An 18,423-nucleotide genomic window follows, 5' to 3' on the forward strand; every position below is an offset into this window, starting at 1 on the left:
TTGTTTGTGGGAAATAGAAATGCTGAGACAGCATCTTCCAACATCAGAGGACATAGATGAGAACACCAAATCTGATATTAGGGATCGGCTCTTCACTAACTTGATTAACCCACCAGGACAATGATTACTTCATTTCAATGATAATTCAGTGTCAGGCTGGTTCATGTAAACAGACTCAACATCAAACAGTAAGACGAAAACTTAACGCTTTATTGACAGGCAAGTCATTTTAAAACACAACCCAAATCATTTTCAAAGGTGTACTGTGAAGTATAACTTAATTTGGTACTAAATAGAGGAAGAACAGAGAATATTCAACTGTAATTTCAGACTTTTAAACCAGGGCATGGCCGATATGGGATTTTTTGGGTCCAATGCCAATATCGATATTAGGGAGATCTTTCATCTGTAGAGATAAATATAGATTTATGCAGTTATCAAAAACTTGTAGAAAAGATGAGTAAGTAAGACAGGATGGTTACTCAACTGCAAAGTAACTGCCCATGTTCATGGATCACCTCTTGACTCTCTGGAGAGTGATGATTCTTGTTGTAATCCATATCGCACACTCTGCTTGTAAAAAATAATCGCTAGTGTAATACAATGAAACTCAAATGAAACGCTACTGGACTGCTGTAGAAATTTAGTAATATCGGCACATATTTGAGATAAAAGTAGCAGATACCAATAGTCACTACATATGCTAATATCGGTCGATATTATTGTCTGGCAGATGAAGTAAATCCTGGATGTTATGGCGTTTACTTTGCAGATGTTAAAGTCACACGGAAAAGGAAATCTTGCCTGGAAGTCTTTCAATTTGCAATCTTGGGGGGGGGGGGGGGGGGGGGGGGGGTATTGGTGCAAAATCTCATATAGCTGTTTACAATTGTTTGTACCATTTTTGTTCTAAAGAATAACAATATGAATTTCATACTTTCTCTTTCACAAACCAGGGACTCCGCTTACAGTTCTGTTGATACTGGGATTGGGCTCAGACTCACTGTGGATCTATTGTGTTTTGTTACTTTGTTACTTTTGCCGTTGTATTCTCCTCAGGTGGTTGTAACGCTTGGTCCTTGATCTGTGGGCGGGATTGTCTTTTACTCTTAATGGTCAAGTGGTATTGTTTTACAGCCTGCTTGACATCAGAAGCAGTCCAGTGGTGACGGGTCAGGGCATCCTGCAAGCTGAAGTGTCCGTCTCTGGTCCGCCTGACTCCTTTACACACTGCTGTGCTGCGCAGCTCCAGTCCTATCTCATGCACAACTTTGCGCAAATATTTCTGAGTTTCATTGGCACACTGCACTTCTGTAAGAACAGATGACAAAAACCAAACAAGATCAGTAAGCACCCCAAAATGTGCATTATTAAGACTGTGAAATGAGGTTCACTGCATGCTACATTTACCTAAAGTGAAGTTGGGCGGCTGAAAGTGAATGCAACGCAGGCCTGTCAGAATAGGCAGCGATTTCATGTCTGAACCGAGTAAACCCTGCGCAGCCAGCTCATAAGCTTCCTGCGAGCGCATGTCTACGTTGGAATACCTGTACAGCAGGGGGAAAAAAACAATCATCTACCTGCACTTAAAATAGTTACTTTGCTCTGCACTGTGGTTGTGCTGACAGCATTCTCTTGACAAGTTTGAGCAGGAGGTCTTATTACAAGGTCAAAGCACAGAAAATAAACGCCTGATATGGCAAGCAGTGATATTATGTGTATCTAATTATGATGAATATTTCATGTTAAAGCATACGTTAACATGGCCTTTTGGTTGACTCCCTGCAGCATTGCCAAGACTCTGTCCAGATTGTCCTGTGTGATGTGACCTAAGAAAAGATAATATAGAACTTTATTGATCCTGAAGGAAATCCTGATGCCAGATTGCTCCAATATTACAGCACAAAATAAGATTAATACAAAAGAGCATCAAATACTGGAAACATAAAGTGCATAATAAAGTGGATGAGGATTAAATACAAGGCAGGGGCGTGTCCAGAGGGGTGGCATGGGCCCACCTTGAAATCTTATAGGCCACCCCAAAATCCTTGACAATTTATTGGCCATGCGCCTTGCCAGATGTCTGTTTGCAATTTTAAAAAATACTTAAAAGTCAATGTGAAACTTCAGGCCGCCCCTGCACAAATCAGTACCCTAGTTGGGCCACCCCAGTCCAAAAAGTCTGGACACGCTCTTACAAGGAGGAGAGAGCAAAGTAATAGCAATAGAAATACAATAAGTGAAGTACCAAAGTAAGACAAGTTCAAAAGTAATAGCATTAAATGTAATACTATATGATAATAATGAAACGTGATATTGCACGATAATGATAATGACATGGTGTTATCATAATGATTGCTTTATAGTGATATATTGCTCTGGTATTGAAGAGGAATATTAGAGATGATTATGAGCTTAATTTAGCCCATCTACATCTATAATAATATCAGATGCAGCCAAAGGCACAATAACTGATGCAGTGTGGTAAAGGCTGGTGAAAAAATAAAATGCTCCAAAGCTATAAATACTATAATGCTAGACAAATTCATACTCATGAAAATGTATTCGCTATTCAATTGTAAAAATATACATTGTTTTAAGTTTCATTGTTTCAACTACTTTAATTAAAAAAAAGGCATTAGGCTGCTGTAGATATAATACTGCTTCTTAAAGGTTATAAACTGCTTTTTTAAAGGTTATATAAAAAGGTTGAAAAAACTCAACATGTAGAGGAAAACTGTAAACTATCTTACCATAGGTGGACCTTTCCAAAGCCCGGCCTGTGTTAGAGAAATCATCTGATGCAGTCCCAAATTCTCCCTGCAGTGTATAATCCTAAAAACAAATCAAACAGCATCAAACACTTGTGTACTGGATCTTTATTGACTCACTTTATTTCTCATAAAAACCGCAGTTTTTAATCATTACCCTTGTGACTCGTGTTCTGTAGAAATCATTTAGGGTCCTGTTTCCATTCCCAACAGCGAGAACTAAAATGTACAAAATGTGTGGAGAAAAACGATCAAGCTAATTGAGCAGGGTCTGCAGCATATATTTGCTCTCGTGTAATAATCAGCTCTTAAAAAAAAAAAAAAAAAAATCATACCAAGAACACCAGAAGAAAATGCATCCAGCCGATGTCCTACTCCAACTTTGATTTGCTGGAATTCAGGTCCAGTCACTATAAAAAGACACACACACACACACAAATGCATTTGACTTACTCATATACAGTACCAAATGTCCAGACATAATACATGAAATGTAATATCTTTCAGTCATTCAAGTTTATATCAGCGTGACATCACTAATGAGCCATCTGACTAGAATTCATTTATTGTCCATTTAAAGATGACCAGAGAGAAATGTTAAAGGAGGAAAATTACATTAAAGCAGAGTTTGCATTACACAGCAGACATGTCTTCTTGTTAATCACAGGCTCAACTATAAATACACTGCTCAAAAAAATAAAGGGAACACTAAAATAACACATCCTAGATCTGACTGAATGAAATATTCTTATTAAATACTTTGTTCTTTACATAGTTGAATGTGCTGACAACAAAATCACACAAAAATTATGGAAATCAAATTTATTAACCCATGGAGGTCTGGATTTGGAGTCACACTCAAAATTAAAGTGGAAAAACACACTACAGGCTGATCCAACTTTGATGTAATGGCCTTAAAACAAGTCAAAATGAGGCTCAGTAGTGTGTGTGGCCTCCACGTGCCTGTATGACCTCCCTACAACACCTGGGCATGCTCCTGATGAGGTGGCGGATGGTCTCCTGAGGGATCTCCTCCCAGACCTGGACTAAAGCATCCGCCAACTCCTGGACAGTCTGTGGTGCAACGTGGCGTTGGTGGATGGAGCGAGACATGATGTCCCAGATGTGCTCAATTGGATTCAGGTCTGGGGAATAGGCGGGCCAGTCCATAGCATCAATGCCTTCGTCTTGCAGGAACTGCTGACACACTCCAGCCACTTGAGGTCTAGCATTGTCTTGCATTAGGAGGAACCCAGGGCCAACCGCACCAGCATATGGTCTCACAAGGGGTCTGAGGATCTCATCTCGGTACCTAATGGCAGTCAGGCTACTTCTGGCGAGCACATGGAGGGCCGAGCGGCCCCCCCAAAGAAATGCCACCCCACACCATGACTGACCCACTGCCAAACCGGTCATGCTGGAGGATGTTGCAGGCAGCAGAACGTTCTCCACGGCGTCTCCAGACTCTGTCACATGTGCTCAGTGTGAACCTGCTTTCATCTGTGAAGAGCACAGGGTGCCAGTGGCGAATTTGCCAATCTTGGTGTTCTCTGGCAAATGCCAAACGTCCTGCACGGTGTTGGGCTGTAAGCACAACCCCCACCTGTGGACGTCGGGCCCTCATACCACCCTCATGGAGTCTGTTTCTGACCGTTTGAGCAGACACATGCACATTTGTGGCCTGCTGGAGGTCATTTTGCAGGGCTCTGGCAGTGCTCCTCCTGTTCCTCCTTGCACAAAAGGCGGAGGTAGCGGTCTTGCTGCTGGCATAGGAACTCAGAAGTGGTCTGTGGTCACCACCTGCAGAACCACTCCTTTATTGGGGGTGTCTTGCTGATTGCCTATAATTCCCACCTGTTGTCTATTCCATTTGCACAACAGCATGTGAAATTGATTGTCAATCAGTGTTGCTTCCTAAGTGGACAGTTTGATTTCACAGAAGTGTGACTGACTTGGAGTTACATTGTGTTGTTTAAGTGTTCCCTTTATTTTTTTGAGCAGTGTATCAAAATAGCAATAAAAAAGTTACTTTATATTATTTTTATTATTGTTATTTGACCTGAATAATCCACAGACGTTAAAAAAGAAGAACATAAAGAATAGAGAAGAAAGAGTGAAATTCAATGTTATTTTTTTACTAGCTCCCGCACAATGTGCATACATGCTGCATACTGGTTTATCAAATACATTCCAGGTATATTTGATATTTGCAGGATTCCATTTGGTGTTCACCACACAGACTGCAAATATTAAGGTTTACCAGCAATGAGTAGGTGACCCAGGAAGTAAATAATAGAAACACATACCCAGAGGATGCTTGGAAAGTACTGGCACAGAGGCTGCAGACAGTGTGAGTCCCTTGGATGCTTCGGCATCACTGTCTGCTGAGGTAAAGAAGCGGACCTCCTGAGGAACCGGCTGGGACGGTGTGGCGTTCAAACCTTCATGGTGACACGTTCAGAGGTCAAACAGGATACTCTCACGTATTTGGAGGGTGAGGTTAAAGGCACTTCTTAGTTACTGTTAGCTGACTAACCCTGCCTCACTGTCACTGCAGACCAGGACACTGAAATACATTCATTGACTTTCCATTTTGTGAAGGATCTCATTTGTTTCAGGCTATCTTTACCTCACCTTTAAGAAGATTGGTCTCGATGGTGTCCCGTACGAGTTTCCAGTGGACACCAGAGGGTTTGTAAACACAAAAAAGACCCTCTAGCCGCCGTAACATCCGAATAGCTGGATTAGCCATTGTGTAAGTATCATCACCTGAATTTTCTGAGCATCGTTTTGAGTATTTTTGGGTGTACGCGGTTTGTTTTGAAGTGGCACAACTCTATTAAGCAGCGTGCGCATCTACGCGCATGCGCACCAGTCTGCTATTTTAGGTTTATGCATCCACTGTCTGATATACTGCCGCCTGCTGTATTGGGTGTATATATTTTGTAAAACCAGCAGAATAAACAAGGAGACTGTTTTTTACCACCACAAGAGCAAAATGTTTATTATGTTGTGTTGATAAAAAAAAAAAAAAAAAAGGTTATACTGAAGATAGTTTGAGAATACTGACAAAAAGATCTTATACAAGAGCTTAGACTCCAGTAGATGGCGCCAGCTGCCGTAAATCCACCGAGCGAAGAAGAAGTGGTCGGTGTGGCTCTTCCTTGTTTACATCTGTGGAGAATTCACTTTGGTAAGGTTTTTTGTTTTAACCTTGACAACCTCTGTTATATATAGTAATTTACATGTTCGCTGCATGTGCAGTAGCTTTCAATTTTGTGTGGTAGAAGTGGTTAATGGCTGAGGGCCAGGTTAGCTTTTACAACATCATTTACAGTCTATGGCGTAAAAACAACATGAACCTTTCAAAGGGCAGCCTACGTAGTCAGTAAATGTTCACGTTTTCTGTGACGTAGTTGCTGTCTCTTCGCGTATGAGAAGGAATGAGTGTTTGTCTTCAGGGTTTTAAAATTAACATCCTTTGATAATCAGTAAGTTAAGCATGGTGGTTGTCAGGTTAATTTTTGCTTCAGACACAAAGACCCATAGCACAACCAAAGCACCAGCTTTTCTGGACGTGGAAAGGAAGTGTATATAAATAAGTATTAACTTTACTATTAAAAGTTGTTGTTCGACCAAACTCGCACCTTTCTAAAAATAATTTCCTCTTGGTTACACCACAGAACTTAGTTTGGAAAAATGTGGCTTTATGTATTTTTTTACCAATAAAGATGAGTTATAACATCACCATGGGATGAAGCACATTTCCCAAACATAATGCTGTACTGCAACCCTGAAGTGATTCTGTGTGATGTGTGTTTGATGTTACTACAACATTTAATGATGATGCTTTAACTTATTTTTATGATTAAACATTTCCCAAATTGAGTTCTGTCGTATAATCAAGAGGAGATTATTTATGTGTGGTTTAATAGTTTAGTTTTCACGTACTTAAAGGCTTCACATAGAGGCTGATGAACGTTGTCCTGCTCAGAGGACAGCTTGTACAGATGAACAAAAGGTTGTAGCTTGAGGTCTACCTTGCTTGCTTTTGTAAATCAAATGTTCCTCTGATGAGTTATTGACCCGGGAATGCTGAAACTTTGAATGTATTTCCAACTTTACGGAAGTACAGTTTACACCTTTACCACTCGTTCATCGGTAGATAAAGTCTTATTAAATGTTCAAGACTCTGTTGTTCAATCAGACAGAAGAGTAACCCCCTTTAAGTCGCAGCAAAACCTGACATTACCTGATAATTCAAATTCTGTAAATGTCTTCACGCATGTATTACAAGACATGTTGATTGGACTTCAATATAGTGTTCGGTTGAAACCTGAATTACGTTTCAAAAATGTTATTGCACTATAACGCACGACAACCAAACGTTTCTCGTGTGGTTTTGGTCCAAGCATTAATTCTGTTTGTGGTGTTCTCTCTGTAGGTGCAATGCGAGCTCCTCTGCGCTGGGTGCTGTGGGATGTGAAAGACACCTTGCTGAAGGTGCGAGCCTCTGTAGGAGAGCAGTACTGCAAGGAGGCTGAACGGGCTGGTCTGAGCGTCAATCCTGTAGAGGTCCAAGCAGCTTTTCTCCAGTCTTATCGACATCAGTCCAGCAGATACCCAAACTACGGCGTCACACAGGGCCTTGATGGCCGGTCTTGGTGGATGGAGGTGGTGAGGGACACGTTCTCTCAGTGTAGGGTTCAGGACCCAGCCCTGCTAAATACAATTGCGCAGAACCTTTATGATAACTTCTGCGCTGCAGAGAACTGGGAGGTAATGAACAATGACACTGAAGACACACACATAGAATTATTAAGTTGATGTTGGATTTATAAAACCTGTTTTCTTGTTTCTTTTTGTGCTTTTTAAAACAGTCGAAAGAAAACCATTCTTTAGAAATGTTTAGAAAATATCTAGCAAGTGTGTTATGGTTTTTCTTTACTTTTCTCAAAGTGTTTTTAAGATTTATGTTTTCAAAATTGACTTTTTTTACACATTAATGCTTCCATCAGCTTTTTATTTTTACTTTTTTTGCTGTAGTGGTAAGGTAGACCAGGAAAAGTCAACTTGAAATAGTAATGTCTCTGTTTTTTTTAGGTTTTTCCAGACTCAGAGAAGGCCCTTCAGACCTGTTCCTCTCTGGGACTAAAGCTGGGTGTGGTATCAAACTTTGATCGACGCCTAGAAGAGATTTTACGTGTTTGTGGCCTTCTGTCTCACTTCACCTTTCTGATCACATCCGAGGAAGCCGGTGTAGCAAAGCCGAGTCCGGCCATTTTTGATCAGGCACTACAGAAATGTGGTGTGCCAGCTGCCTGTGTAGCCCACATTGGAGACCACTTTGTGAATGATTACCTCACACCTCGCTCTGTGGGCATTCAGGGCTTCCTTTTGGACAGACACAACAAGTATAGAGCCCCTGATGTTCCTGGAGAGCATCGACTCAGGTCCCTGGAGGAGCTGCCATCCCTGCTTCAGCAGCACATGGACTAATGCCAGGCTGTCATGGGCTCACGTGTAAAGTCACTCAGCCAAACTGTGCTTCAGTTAAGGAAACCAAAGTCAGGTAATGTTAAACAGAGAGTCTTCAGCCACTTTAGGACTCTTTACTTATTTAAAAAAACAAGTATCATGGCTTGTAATATAAAAACTACACTGTGTAATTGTCATGCATTTCTACTGCAAGTACATTGGGATCAATAAATATCTATAAATAATACAGTTTCTTAGGGAGCTGCTTTTGTTCATATGATGATTTTAAACGGTTGTGAGACTGTGAGAATGAATATTCTTCAAATTGTATAAAACTACAGGGGCACTCAGAGACCTCTGAAAGGGAAAATAGACCACACTAAGGTCTGTGATGTGCAATTCTGCAGGCAAACTCTCCATCATCGTACTAATCATATACAAGTGTCTCATACTTCACCTGAGAAAAAAAAAACTCCCGGATCATGGCAGCTGTTGTCAGGAACACAAAAAAATAAAAACAAGGCTGATCTGGTCTAGAGTTAAAGGGACCCACACTCGACCCTGCTTATCTTTCCAACATGGTTCATGAAAATCCAGCTAGTAGTAGTGTTTTTTTAAAAGTTATATTTTGGGCAATTTTTACCTTTTATTGGATAAGACAGCTCAAGAGACAGAAAATGTTGGGAGGAAGAAGCGGGAGGTGACATGCAGCCAAGGTCAGAGGCCGGATTGGAACTCACAGCAGCTGCGACGAGGGCTACATCCTGTGTACATGGGGCAAGCATCACAACCGCTACCCTCTCCGGCACCAGAAACATCACCCCTTTTGCAGAGGTAATAATCGTTAGTGCTGATACAAATGCATTTTTTGAAATACACTGCACAAAAGAAAAAGAGACTCATATTAAGAAAATAAATATCTTATTCAATGAATATAAATGATAAAGGAATCACTAGTAAGGATTTAGGCATTAATATGCTCAATGATATCAGGGCAGCAGGGTTTTCTATTGTGTGAGATAAGCTGCAGACAAAAAAAAATCAACAAAACTGAAGCCTCTGAATGTTTTTTTTCTAATAAAGAATGAGGAGTGAGAATTGTGTTCCCATCCCTTACATTCATAAGATGGACTGGATATCAAGCTTTGTACAAAAAAAACAAACAATAGAAACATACACAAACTTGGACAATGTGTGCACATGAATTTAAATGATGCCATGACTGGTTTGGTTAAAATTGACCCTTTACCTCTGAGCTTTCATCATTCTTGATGATTTGTTGGGGAGCTTAGCAATGAGGAGAACAAGGCAGGGTTGCTTAACCCTAATACCTTTGTAAATACTCTTATTCTCAACCATCTGGTCAAAGGCAGATACTGAGAGTGTTGGGCTGAAGATCAAAAGCGCGAGTAGAGGAAGCAGAGGGGGAAAAAAACTAGCGAAATGGCATCACAATTCACAGCAGAGATTAAGCCTCTAATGGGGAATAGGGGTTGACATAATCCAAATCAGATTGAAAGAGTTCAAAAGAATTCTTCTGGGATTAAAGGCAACACATTTTTCAACTCAGCATTACAGCATGTGTACATACAAAGTATTTTATTTATAAAGTCTATCTTTTCCATGTTGATTCCTTTGCTTTTCTGATTTCATGTACTTCCCTTTCAAGTCTTTTGTTTGTTAAAGGCTATTGTGTGTCTTCAGGGAAGCACCCATAAGAGCTGCTTAATTCAAAGCTGGTTTAGTAGCTCAGCCAGACGGATCTAAAGGACTCCACAGAAATCCAATTGCAGACATAATGGGATTGTGAAACAAACCCAAGCTCCTCATACGGAGAGAGAGAGAGAGAGCGAAAGGGAAGACCCGAGGAGATGCTGATGTAAAGAGGGAAGACGTCAACACATCAAATGGGAACTTAGAAAACAAGAGGATGTATATGGCATCATCTTGCACATTGAACAAAGGCTTTAAGCATTAAAGCGTATACGTTCTGTTAAGTCTAAAAGACAAATAAATAACAAGACATAATGGCGATGCAGAAAAAAACGAGTGAAACATTTCCTTCAGCTATAAAAGCACTCAAGAGTTCAGCTCTTTGTTTAATTGTGCCCGGGGTTCTGAGTTTCACGTTGGCATTTCTCTGGTCTTGAAATATTCAGTGGAAGAGAAAAATAGAAGAGCGGCGCATCAGAAAATCAGGTATTTGAAGAGAGAGAGAGAAAGAGAGAGAGAGAAAATAAAGAGGCTTGGGAAGTGAAAAGAGAGTCACGCGATGTATCGGGTAACAGACTCCAGAGACGGAGTATTTAGAAGAACATAAAGAAAACAGCACACACGCTCGAACACTTGCATTTTTTTTTTTTTATTCATTGGAAATCAAATGAAGATAACAACAGCTTTCCAATTATGACAACATAAATCGGACAAAGTCAAAGCATAAAGTTCTCCTTTACAGGGGACTTTGCAAATGTTCATTTCATATCCCTGTGTGAATTCATTATTTACATATCAATGCTGTAAAAATATTTTACACCTATGCTGATTGTAAATGTCATCGCCTACTGTAAACAAAGACGTTTCATCTCACACAGAGTCTCATGGCATAAATATACCATCACATTCATTTTAAGGACTTTTTTTTTTAATCAGATCACACAAAGAGCATAAACACTCTACTGTCAGTTCGAAATCATTGTTTTGTATTCCTGAATCAATTTAGAGAAAATTTTAAATAGTTTGATTTGAATTCTCCATCAGAGGCTTCGATAGTATTCAAATTTAAAGCAGAGCCAATGCTATAACAGAAAACTCTTGAAATAAAAAAGTTTTTTTGTACTTTAAAAAGTCGAAACTGTGATTTAAGTGCATGCATGCTTAGGTGGAAGTGTACGAACAGCATGCCTCTTCCTTTCAGCGCTCATTCAGGCAATGTTAGAAACTAGTGTATTTGGCATCTCTCATTAGGATTTTATTATTTCCACGTGACTACATTGTACCATAAGTGCAGTTCTTTTAAGAATAGAGAGCAAGCTTGCAGAAAAAAAGTGCAACAATATAATAGGCCAATAGGAACAATGTGGCCTCCCTCTGTGTTTGTGTATATGTGTTGTTAAAGTTATAGCACGCAAAATTAAATAAAAAAAAACCTCTCATGCATGAACACATTCAAGTACCGCTCAGGAATAAAAACACAAAACTGACAAATATTGCAGCTTCAGTAAGAACACTGGAGTCCAACGTACCTGTATCATCATAAAAAAAAGCATACTAGAATTCTACGTTGCAAACTCTGTCTAGAATTATTGATTGCAGGGTTTTAATCCATTAAAGTATTCAGTCTTTCACAATTCCTACTCATGTCAGGTGAAGTGAGTTCCTCCTTTAAAAAACAGACACTAAAAAGGTTTTTAAAGCATCAGTTTTCCCACCATTTTTTTCTTAAAAATGTCCTCTGTGCTTCTGATGAAAAAAATGTGCAACATTATTAAAAGACAAAAAGAGGAATTGGGGTTGTCTGACTTAAGAAAATGAATTATCATTGTCCTGCAGTCCGCAAGTAAACAAAGTTCCAATTCAACAGCTCCCACACGATGATGAACGTCCCTGTAAGATCATTTCTAATATCCTCTAGGCCAGCCATGAACAAGAGTGAGGAAACACAGCGCTCCTCTCGTGTAGGGTTCAGCACCAGCTTCATCCTCAGAGTTCAGACTCACTGTTGCAGTTCTGCTGTTTTTTCCTCAGAATCAAAGACAGACGTGAGCACGTTCCTAAGGTTCTGCAGGTCAAAAGTCACTCAGTGGAAAAAATCATATATTACCAGGAACATTTGACCTCTTTGCACATGGCCACATCTCTTCGATCCATACATGTGGATAGCACTTTGGAAACAGTCCTGAGGCTCTGTGCACCGGACACATGAAGAAAACTAAACACGCTGTGATGCATCCAGCTCATGTCCAAGTAAGACGTCTTCTCAAACCACTGAAAGGGAAATAATAAAGCACTATTACTATTTAACTATTTGTTCTATTATTGCCTCCACATGAATGACATGGTCTTCCAAAGATAAGTTGACTATATAGACCGAAAATTGCCCCTTAATATGAGGATCGTCTTTGCAACACAGTCTGAAATAACATTTTACTCTGTGCCTCAAGGCGCCATGTTTGAACCAAACTATTATAAAGGAATCTATGAGCTACATATTACTCTAGTTGTTTCTTCATTAACACAATCACAAACTTGAACTTTACTCAAGTTTATTTAAAATGAATCGATCTTCCTGCCAGATATTAACACTGATCTGCAGCTGAAAATAGTCCCCAGCAAATAAATAATTTTTTGCTAACAACTGCTCACGGAGACAGAAATTGAAAGTCTTAAAAAGACAGTTTAAAGTTTTAAATAAAGCCAGCCTTATACCTTAACCTGTGAAACATAATTTTCCTCTTTAACTGCTGACATCTACAATATACTGTGTTTCAACTTCGACACAGAGATCTTGACCTGCAACTGTAGCTCTACGCTCATCTACATGCAGTCAAAGTAACATATTACGTTTTCCTCAATGCCATCAGTTGTTACATATGCTCTTGAGTTCAGTTATTTGCAACCTAAAAAAAGATGCTGGCGAAAAGATCTGTGAACTTGAAGAATAAATAAATACGGTACCGCTCTCAGAAGGATAGAAGGATGCTCCGTGCTTCTCTGTGACAAAGTGATGCGCGTGCCTCCGCCTGCGACAGTCCTGCCTCCACCAGCAGCTGCCAGGAAACACACAGGTGCTCAAAATCGTTCTTACATAGTTCTCCAGCTTCAGTATTGAAATAAAATTACTTACTGCCCTAAGACTAAAACAGTTTATTGTCTCTCATCCAAAGCTAAAAAAAAAAGAAGATATAATCGTTGTGACTTACTGTAGAAGTGTACACAGCACCATGATGAGAACACATCCGATCACACACAACACCAGCACTGTGGCGACGGTCTGCTGTCTGTGGTTCGTTGCTACTACAGCCAGCAGGTCCGCATGCTCACACCTCATCCCCACAAAGCCCGGATGACACCTGCAAGAGGGACGCAGAATCCCATCAGAACACATCCACAATATTATCCGTCAGTATAACAGTTCAATGCATTCATAGGAAGCTGAAAATGAAAAATCAAAAAAGACACACACATCCCTCAGTGGGTGCTGGATCCAAAAACACAACGAGGTGAAGAAAAGCGAACATTAACCGCACACCTAGAAGCTCCTGCTTGAAGAATTTATTGATAAGTGAAGATCTGAGCAAACGTGCTCTTCCTCAGTCTGAAGAAGAAAAGGTCACTTATAAATGAATCCTTCAAATGTGAGCTCCTTGGTGTGCAGATTCTGTTAGCTTTTCTTTTCTATTTATAGGAGGCTAAAAATACTGTCAGCTGATGGGAAATCCCAACACTTCTAGTTGTTTTTAATATTAAATGATGTAACTACTGTACTAGACGGCGAGAGGTCACTTTTCTAAGAGATGAAAAAACATAAATCAAAGATCTAAATTCAAGTGAACAGACAGTTTGTTTCAGTAACACTTCAAATTCAGGTGGCCATTGATTTCAAGATACTCATCATCATATTTACTGATGATAGGACTCACTGTCACTGTCAAACCAGAAACCAGATTGGTGGTTTTCACCTATGTAGTTTTTATGAATGGTGGCATTTTGCTCTTATATGATGCATAATCCAGATCTCTAGTGACCAAAGTCAAGACAAAAATATTCGTAGAATATATGCGGGACAATAACTTACACACATGCAGGCGTATCTTCTAATATCAGGAAGCGACATGTGCCGTGGAAGCAGAAGTGGCGGTGGGAGTCGGGACAGTCGTCAAAGTGAGACCGAACAGCCGCTGCCACAAACTCTGTGAGGGAGGGAGACCAGATATCGTTGACATTTTCATAGAATGTTTTATGTAAGGTGTTTCCTTTTACTCTGTATATGAATCAGTATTATTTGTTGTCGGGAAACACCCATTGTTAGAGGTCCTTGAAGGCATGAAATCTACCCTCAATAACATTATCAAATATAATCTGAGTACAATCAGCCTGACCCACAACATGACAGAGTTAAATATCATAAAATCAACAAACAAAAAAACCTAAGACTGTGGAGACATAAAACAACAACATGTACTAAACCCTAAAGATGACACCCACACCACCACCACTAGCACTCTGAAGCCTTTTGTCACCAATAGCGTGTGGATTCATGCTGGCTTACAGCTTTCACTTTATACCTAGAAGGGACAATCAGAGTCAAGAAAATTGAGACACAGCAAACAAAAACCCTCTGTCTGTTAAGCCCCATTATGGTTCTCAAGAGAGTTCACAGACGAAAAGCAGGAATCAAAACCAGTTTTTCAAGCAGCTATCTCAGTTTTCACTGAACAAAGATACTTCACCAAGGAAAATAGGACATATCGCACAGGTCAGCTGTACAGTCAGACACATTTTCTGCATAACTGACCCAAACAACGTTCAGTGTTCCTCGAGCTTGGAAACAGATGCACAGTGTGGCATTCAGGGTGGGAAGGAGGATGAACATGCAGACAGATATCTGCATTACAGCCTTCGTCACACACTCCATTCCATCGGTAAATGGGCTTTTGGATTGCAGCCTACATGTATTGTCTCCTTCTTTCAGACTCTGTGAAAGCCCTCTGTTGTCCCTGAGGCATCTGCCTACCAACCCTGCTCCCTTCCCATGTGATTTTGGCAGCCAGACAGGAGGAACACTGGGATGGAAACCAACCTTTTGGGCACGTTTAGTTGATTTCAAATGATAATAAAAAATGCCATACTCTCTGTAGGTGCAGCTTTTGTGAAACGAGTGAATGTCCTGCTCATGGATACAGCTCATAACCTTTCATTTATTACAACAGCTTCCCCTCGCTCATTCTAAGAGGATCAATTATCAGTGAGCGCCACACTGTCCGCATGCACTGCAGCTCAACGGGAAGATTCACAGGGCAGAGAAATCCGGCTGTGAGGGCAACACTGCACTTTGAGAGGATCAAGGGCTCCAATGAGGACAGATTTATAAGACAAACTGTGGGTATTTAAAGGAAATGGGTTGACAGTGAGCTTCCACCTTCCCTTGCACATAGACATGACATGATCACAATTTGACGTACTTTTAACTGGAGAGATGTTAGCTGCAGTCGTTGAGGTGGTTGTGGTAGTCGTGCTCCCGCTGCTGGTTGTTCCAGAGCTGGATGTTGAGGTGCTCAGAACAGCAGCGGAAGATATGGTGACTGAAACGCCAGGCTTAACAACTGTTGGCTCTGCTCGAAACTTATAGAAGGAACCTGCATGCAAAGAGACAAAAAAAACAGCCGTTAAAATGTGATCTGATATGAAAAAAATAACAACAAAAAAACCCTGCAAGAGGATAATAGCAGATAATGAATGCTTGATGTGGAGGCAACGTTTCAGCATGAATGGATTATGGTCTTAAAGACTTTTTAATTCTACTTCTTTAAATGACAAGGATGGCGTACTTGTAACTGGAGGGATGGTGGTCGCAGTTGTTGAAAAGCTTGTGGTAGTTGCGCTTCGGGTGCTGGTGCTTTTAGAGCTGCTTGTGGAAGTGCTCGGAGAAGCAGTGGAGTGTGTGTCGATGGAAATGCTGGCTTCAATGATTGTTGAATTGCTGGGCCCTGCTCCAAATGTAAAGAGGGAACCTGCAGAGACGGAAAGTAGCCGACTGTTAATCTGTGATAGATTCCTGATGTAAAAAATAAAGAGGAAGAAACACTGAATCAAAAACAACACCATTGCCAACCACTATCATACTAAAAGTACCTTCATGAGATAATAAAAAATGTATACGTCTTCCTTATGTATAGAGATGTTACCCAAAGGAAAACCAGATGTCACATATCATTTATGATAAAGGGGTTGTAGTCTCCTGATGTACACTCATGATCATGTGACCATGTTCTCAATGTGATATCGATGCTTCATTGAGTAACTGGTACCCAACAATAGTAACAGGGTCAAGCATGCACTTAAAGGATGAGACCAAAGCACTATAAATACAGCAGGTCCTGTCTGAGAAGACACGCAACCACAACCAGAGACAGAAAACAGCACAGAGAGGCTGGTTTGTACAGATACAGAAACATCCTAACAATTATGGTCATTTTAATTCTTCTTTTCTTCACCATAAAAATGTTAACCAAACAGATCCAAACCACACACCCACTTTATTCAAAAGCCACCACAGAGGATAAACAAAATAAAACGGAATATATTGAGGTGGAAGGTATAATCAAATCAATATTGAGTGCCAAACACTTAGCATTTCAATGGGAGCACTGTATTGATTCCTAGTGTAAGTCATAAATAATCCAGTGAATTGATACGTAAATATGAGTAATATTGGACCATTCTAAGAGACCTCATCTCCTATTCATCCCTGATAACAGTTATTTCAAAATTAATGTAAATATTCAACATTAAATGAAGTCAGAGTGAGATGTAGACACATATTAAAGGCAGATTTAGACGCTAAAATCAGCTACTCACCACTTAAAAGGAAAATAGTGTCCCAGAAAATCCGAGTCATCATGACGACTTGAAGTCTAAAATGAAGTAAGTTTGTCTTCACTTCAGAGCAGGCGTGTATTCAGGAACCACATTAGTCATTTGAGCTGGAGGCTGCAGGGCGCGCAGCAGCAGAGACCATCAGCAGCAACAGACGACATTTAATCCAATGATAGCAGCACAGCAGACCTGATGTCGACTCGTGTCACCCAAACGCATCTAATCTACTGACGCTTCAGATTCACGTACCGAAAAAGTAGCCAGGGTCAAGTTCTCAAATTGTTTGTTTGTTTGTTTGTTTGTCCAAAAGCAGCAGTGTCCTACAGGATACCCGAACGTGTAACTTCTCTGCGTTCAATTGAGGAGACTCTTGTAATCCTGTCAGAGGCTGACCAATTAATGACGGAGGGAGGGCGGGAGGGCGAATCAGGGGGAGGAGTGAGGAGCATCGTCTCATTACCATAGACTGTAAATATTACATGTTAATTGTAATAGCCTATATTAAACATTTCATTTTGAAATGTAAAGAACTGAACGCGTTTTTTTGTTTTTTTTTAATTTTTTATATGCATCTTTGCTTTTACTCTACTTTAACTCTTGGAATTAAGGACTAACCTAATTCATCTGAAAGAGAGTGTGTTCGGCTTCATAATCTTACTATTTGTTTCCATTACAAAGACGTCCTGCAACACAAATTAATAGGCTTATAATAATAACTTTATTTAGCACTATTTAAAAACATATGTTCAAGAAGTGCTTTGACAGACAAAGTAAATACATCAACTAAAGCAGTGGTTCTCAACTGGTGGGTCGGGACCCAAGGGTGGGTCGCGGAGCTGTTTTTGGTGGGTCGCAAATGTGTGCCTGGGAAAAAAAAGTAATTGAAGCACTTTTTAACATGGTGTACTGTTTCCTTTGTCGTCACTTTTTTTTTGTATCATCTGAGGTCCAAACTGCACAATTTTTCATCAAATAACTGGTTGGAAAATATCAGAAATGTGGCCCCCTGATTTACATGAAGGAGTTAGTGATGGGTCCTGTTGAGAACCTCTGAAGTAAAGGACAACAACAAAACAGTCAGGCCTAAAAGAGAGTACAACAACAATATAAATGCAAATAACAAGAATAAGAAAGATAGAACAGGTTGGTCTCAAAAGGCAATAAGAGCTACAATTAAAATTAAATTAATGATAAAAAGTCTACAAGATGATGACTACAATAACAAATACAGATGAGGGAGGTGATATCAGATCACAGGCACTAAAAACAAAATGAAAATAAAAAACATGTGAAATAAATATCTAAAAGCAACAGAGGACAGAAGAGTTAAACATGAAAGGAAGGAGAAGGAATGGATAAAAGACTAAGAGAAGTAAGATGAATAAAGGAAAGTAAACGTTTAGAGTCTAAAACATTAGAAGAAATTGATTAGGAATGGATGAAAAGATTAAGACTGATACAATTAATAAAGGAAAGGATATATTAAGAAAAACATTTAAACGGTGAAATGCCATAAGAGCAAGTCTATACAAGTGAGTTTTTAGAAGTGAATTAAAGTCACTGAATCTGCTCGGATTAT

General features: G+C 39.9%; 3 protein-coding genes across 4 annotated transcripts; 1 reads left to right on the forward strand and 2 right to left on the reverse strand.

The window, feature by feature from the left end:
* Positions 1 to 192: 192 nt before the first annotated feature.
* trub2 (TruB pseudouridine (psi) synthase family member 2) lies at positions 193 to 5,628 on the reverse strand. The gene is made up of 8 exons (XM_020651901.3): positions 5,406 to 5,628; positions 5,078 to 5,212; positions 3,107 to 3,181; positions 2,929 to 2,990; positions 2,754 to 2,835; positions 1,757 to 1,829; positions 1,411 to 1,547; positions 193 to 1,311 (listed from the first exon to the last, which is right to left on the reverse strand). The coding sequence occupies exons 1-8, from the start codon at positions 5,521 to 5,523 to the stop codon at positions 1,025 to 1,027; spliced, it is 969 nt and encodes a 322-aa protein (XP_020507557.2). The 5' UTR covers positions 5,524 to 5,628; the 3' UTR covers positions 193 to 1,024.
* On the forward strand, positions 5,390 to 8,498 carry hdhd3 (haloacid dehalogenase-like hydrolase domain containing 3). Of its 2 annotated transcripts, XM_065954796.1 has the most exons (4): positions 5,390 to 5,526; positions 5,860 to 5,964; positions 7,216 to 7,550; positions 7,875 to 8,498. In XM_065954796.1, the coding sequence occupies exons 2-4, from the start codon at positions 5,877 to 5,879 to the stop codon at positions 8,268 to 8,270; spliced, it is 819 nt and encodes a 272-aa protein (XP_065810868.1). In that variant the 5' UTR covers positions 5,390 to 5,526; positions 5,860 to 5,876; the 3' UTR covers positions 8,271 to 8,498. The 2 variants fall into 2 exon arrangements, with proteins under 2 accessions (XP_065810868.1, XP_029136594.2); XM_029280761.2 differs by lacking the exon at positions 5,860 to 5,964.
* Positions 8,499 to 10,563: 2,065 nt separating this feature from the next.
* tgfa (transforming growth factor, alpha) lies at positions 10,564 to 17,201 on the reverse strand. Its single transcript, XM_020651891.3, has 7 exons — positions 16,827 to 17,201; positions 15,797 to 15,979; positions 15,431 to 15,604; positions 14,044 to 14,158; positions 13,169 to 13,318; positions 12,924 to 13,015; positions 10,564 to 12,233 (listed from the first exon to the last, which is right to left on the reverse strand). The coding sequence occupies exons 1-7, from the start codon at positions 16,867 to 16,869 to the stop codon at positions 12,226 to 12,228; spliced, it is 765 nt and encodes a 254-aa protein (XP_020507547.1). The 5' UTR covers positions 16,870 to 17,201; the 3' UTR covers positions 10,564 to 12,225.
* Between the last annotated feature and the right edge of the window lie 1,222 nt (positions 17,202 to 18,423).

The sequence above is a fragment of the Labrus bergylta genome, chromosome 5 (assembly GCF_963930695.1).
Source record: "Labrus bergylta chromosome 5, fLabBer1.1, whole genome shotgun sequence".
NCBI lineage: Eukaryota > Metazoa > Chordata > Actinopteri > Labriformes > Labridae > Labrus > Labrus bergylta.

Excerpts from the sequence above, each read along its gene's own strand:
- trub2 (XM_020651901.3), bottom strand. The coding sequence starts at position 5,523 with ATGGCTAATCCAGCTATTCGGATGTTACGGCGGCTAGAGGGTCTTTTT. Across the intron at positions 5,213-5,405 it reads CGAGACCAATCTTCTTAAAG|GTTTGAACGCCACACCGTCC; the intron begins GTGAGGTAAAGA and ends GTCACCATGAAG. Across the intron at positions 1,548-1,756 it reads AACCAAAAGGCCATGTTAAC|GTATTCCAACGTAGACATGC; the intron begins GTATGCTTTAAC and ends CCTGCTGTACAG.
- hdhd3 (XM_065954796.1), top strand. The coding sequence starts at position 5,877 with ATGGCGCCAGCTGCCGTAAATCCACCGAGCGAAGAAGAAGTGGTCGGT. Across the intron at positions 5,965-7,215 it reads TCTGTGGAGAATTCACTTTG|GTGCAATGCGAGCTCCTCTG; the intron begins GTAAGGTTTTTT and ends TTCTCTCTGTAG. Across the intron at positions 7,551-7,874 it reads GCGCTGCAGAGAACTGGGAG|GTTTTTCCAGACTCAGAGAA; the intron begins GTAATGAACAAT and ends TGTTTTTTTTAG.
- tgfa (XM_020651891.3), bottom strand. The coding sequence starts at position 16,869 with ATGATGACTCGGATTTTCTGGGACACTATTTTCCTTTTAAGTG. Across the intron at positions 14,159-15,430 it reads TAACATCTCTCCAGTTAAAA|AGTTTGTGGCAGCGGCTGTT; the intron begins GTACGTCAAATT and ends CCTCCCTCACAG. Across the intron at positions 13,319-14,043 it reads GAAGATACGCCTGCATGTGT|GTGTCATCCGGGCTTTGTGG; the intron begins GTAAGTTATTGT and ends TCCCTCTTGCAG.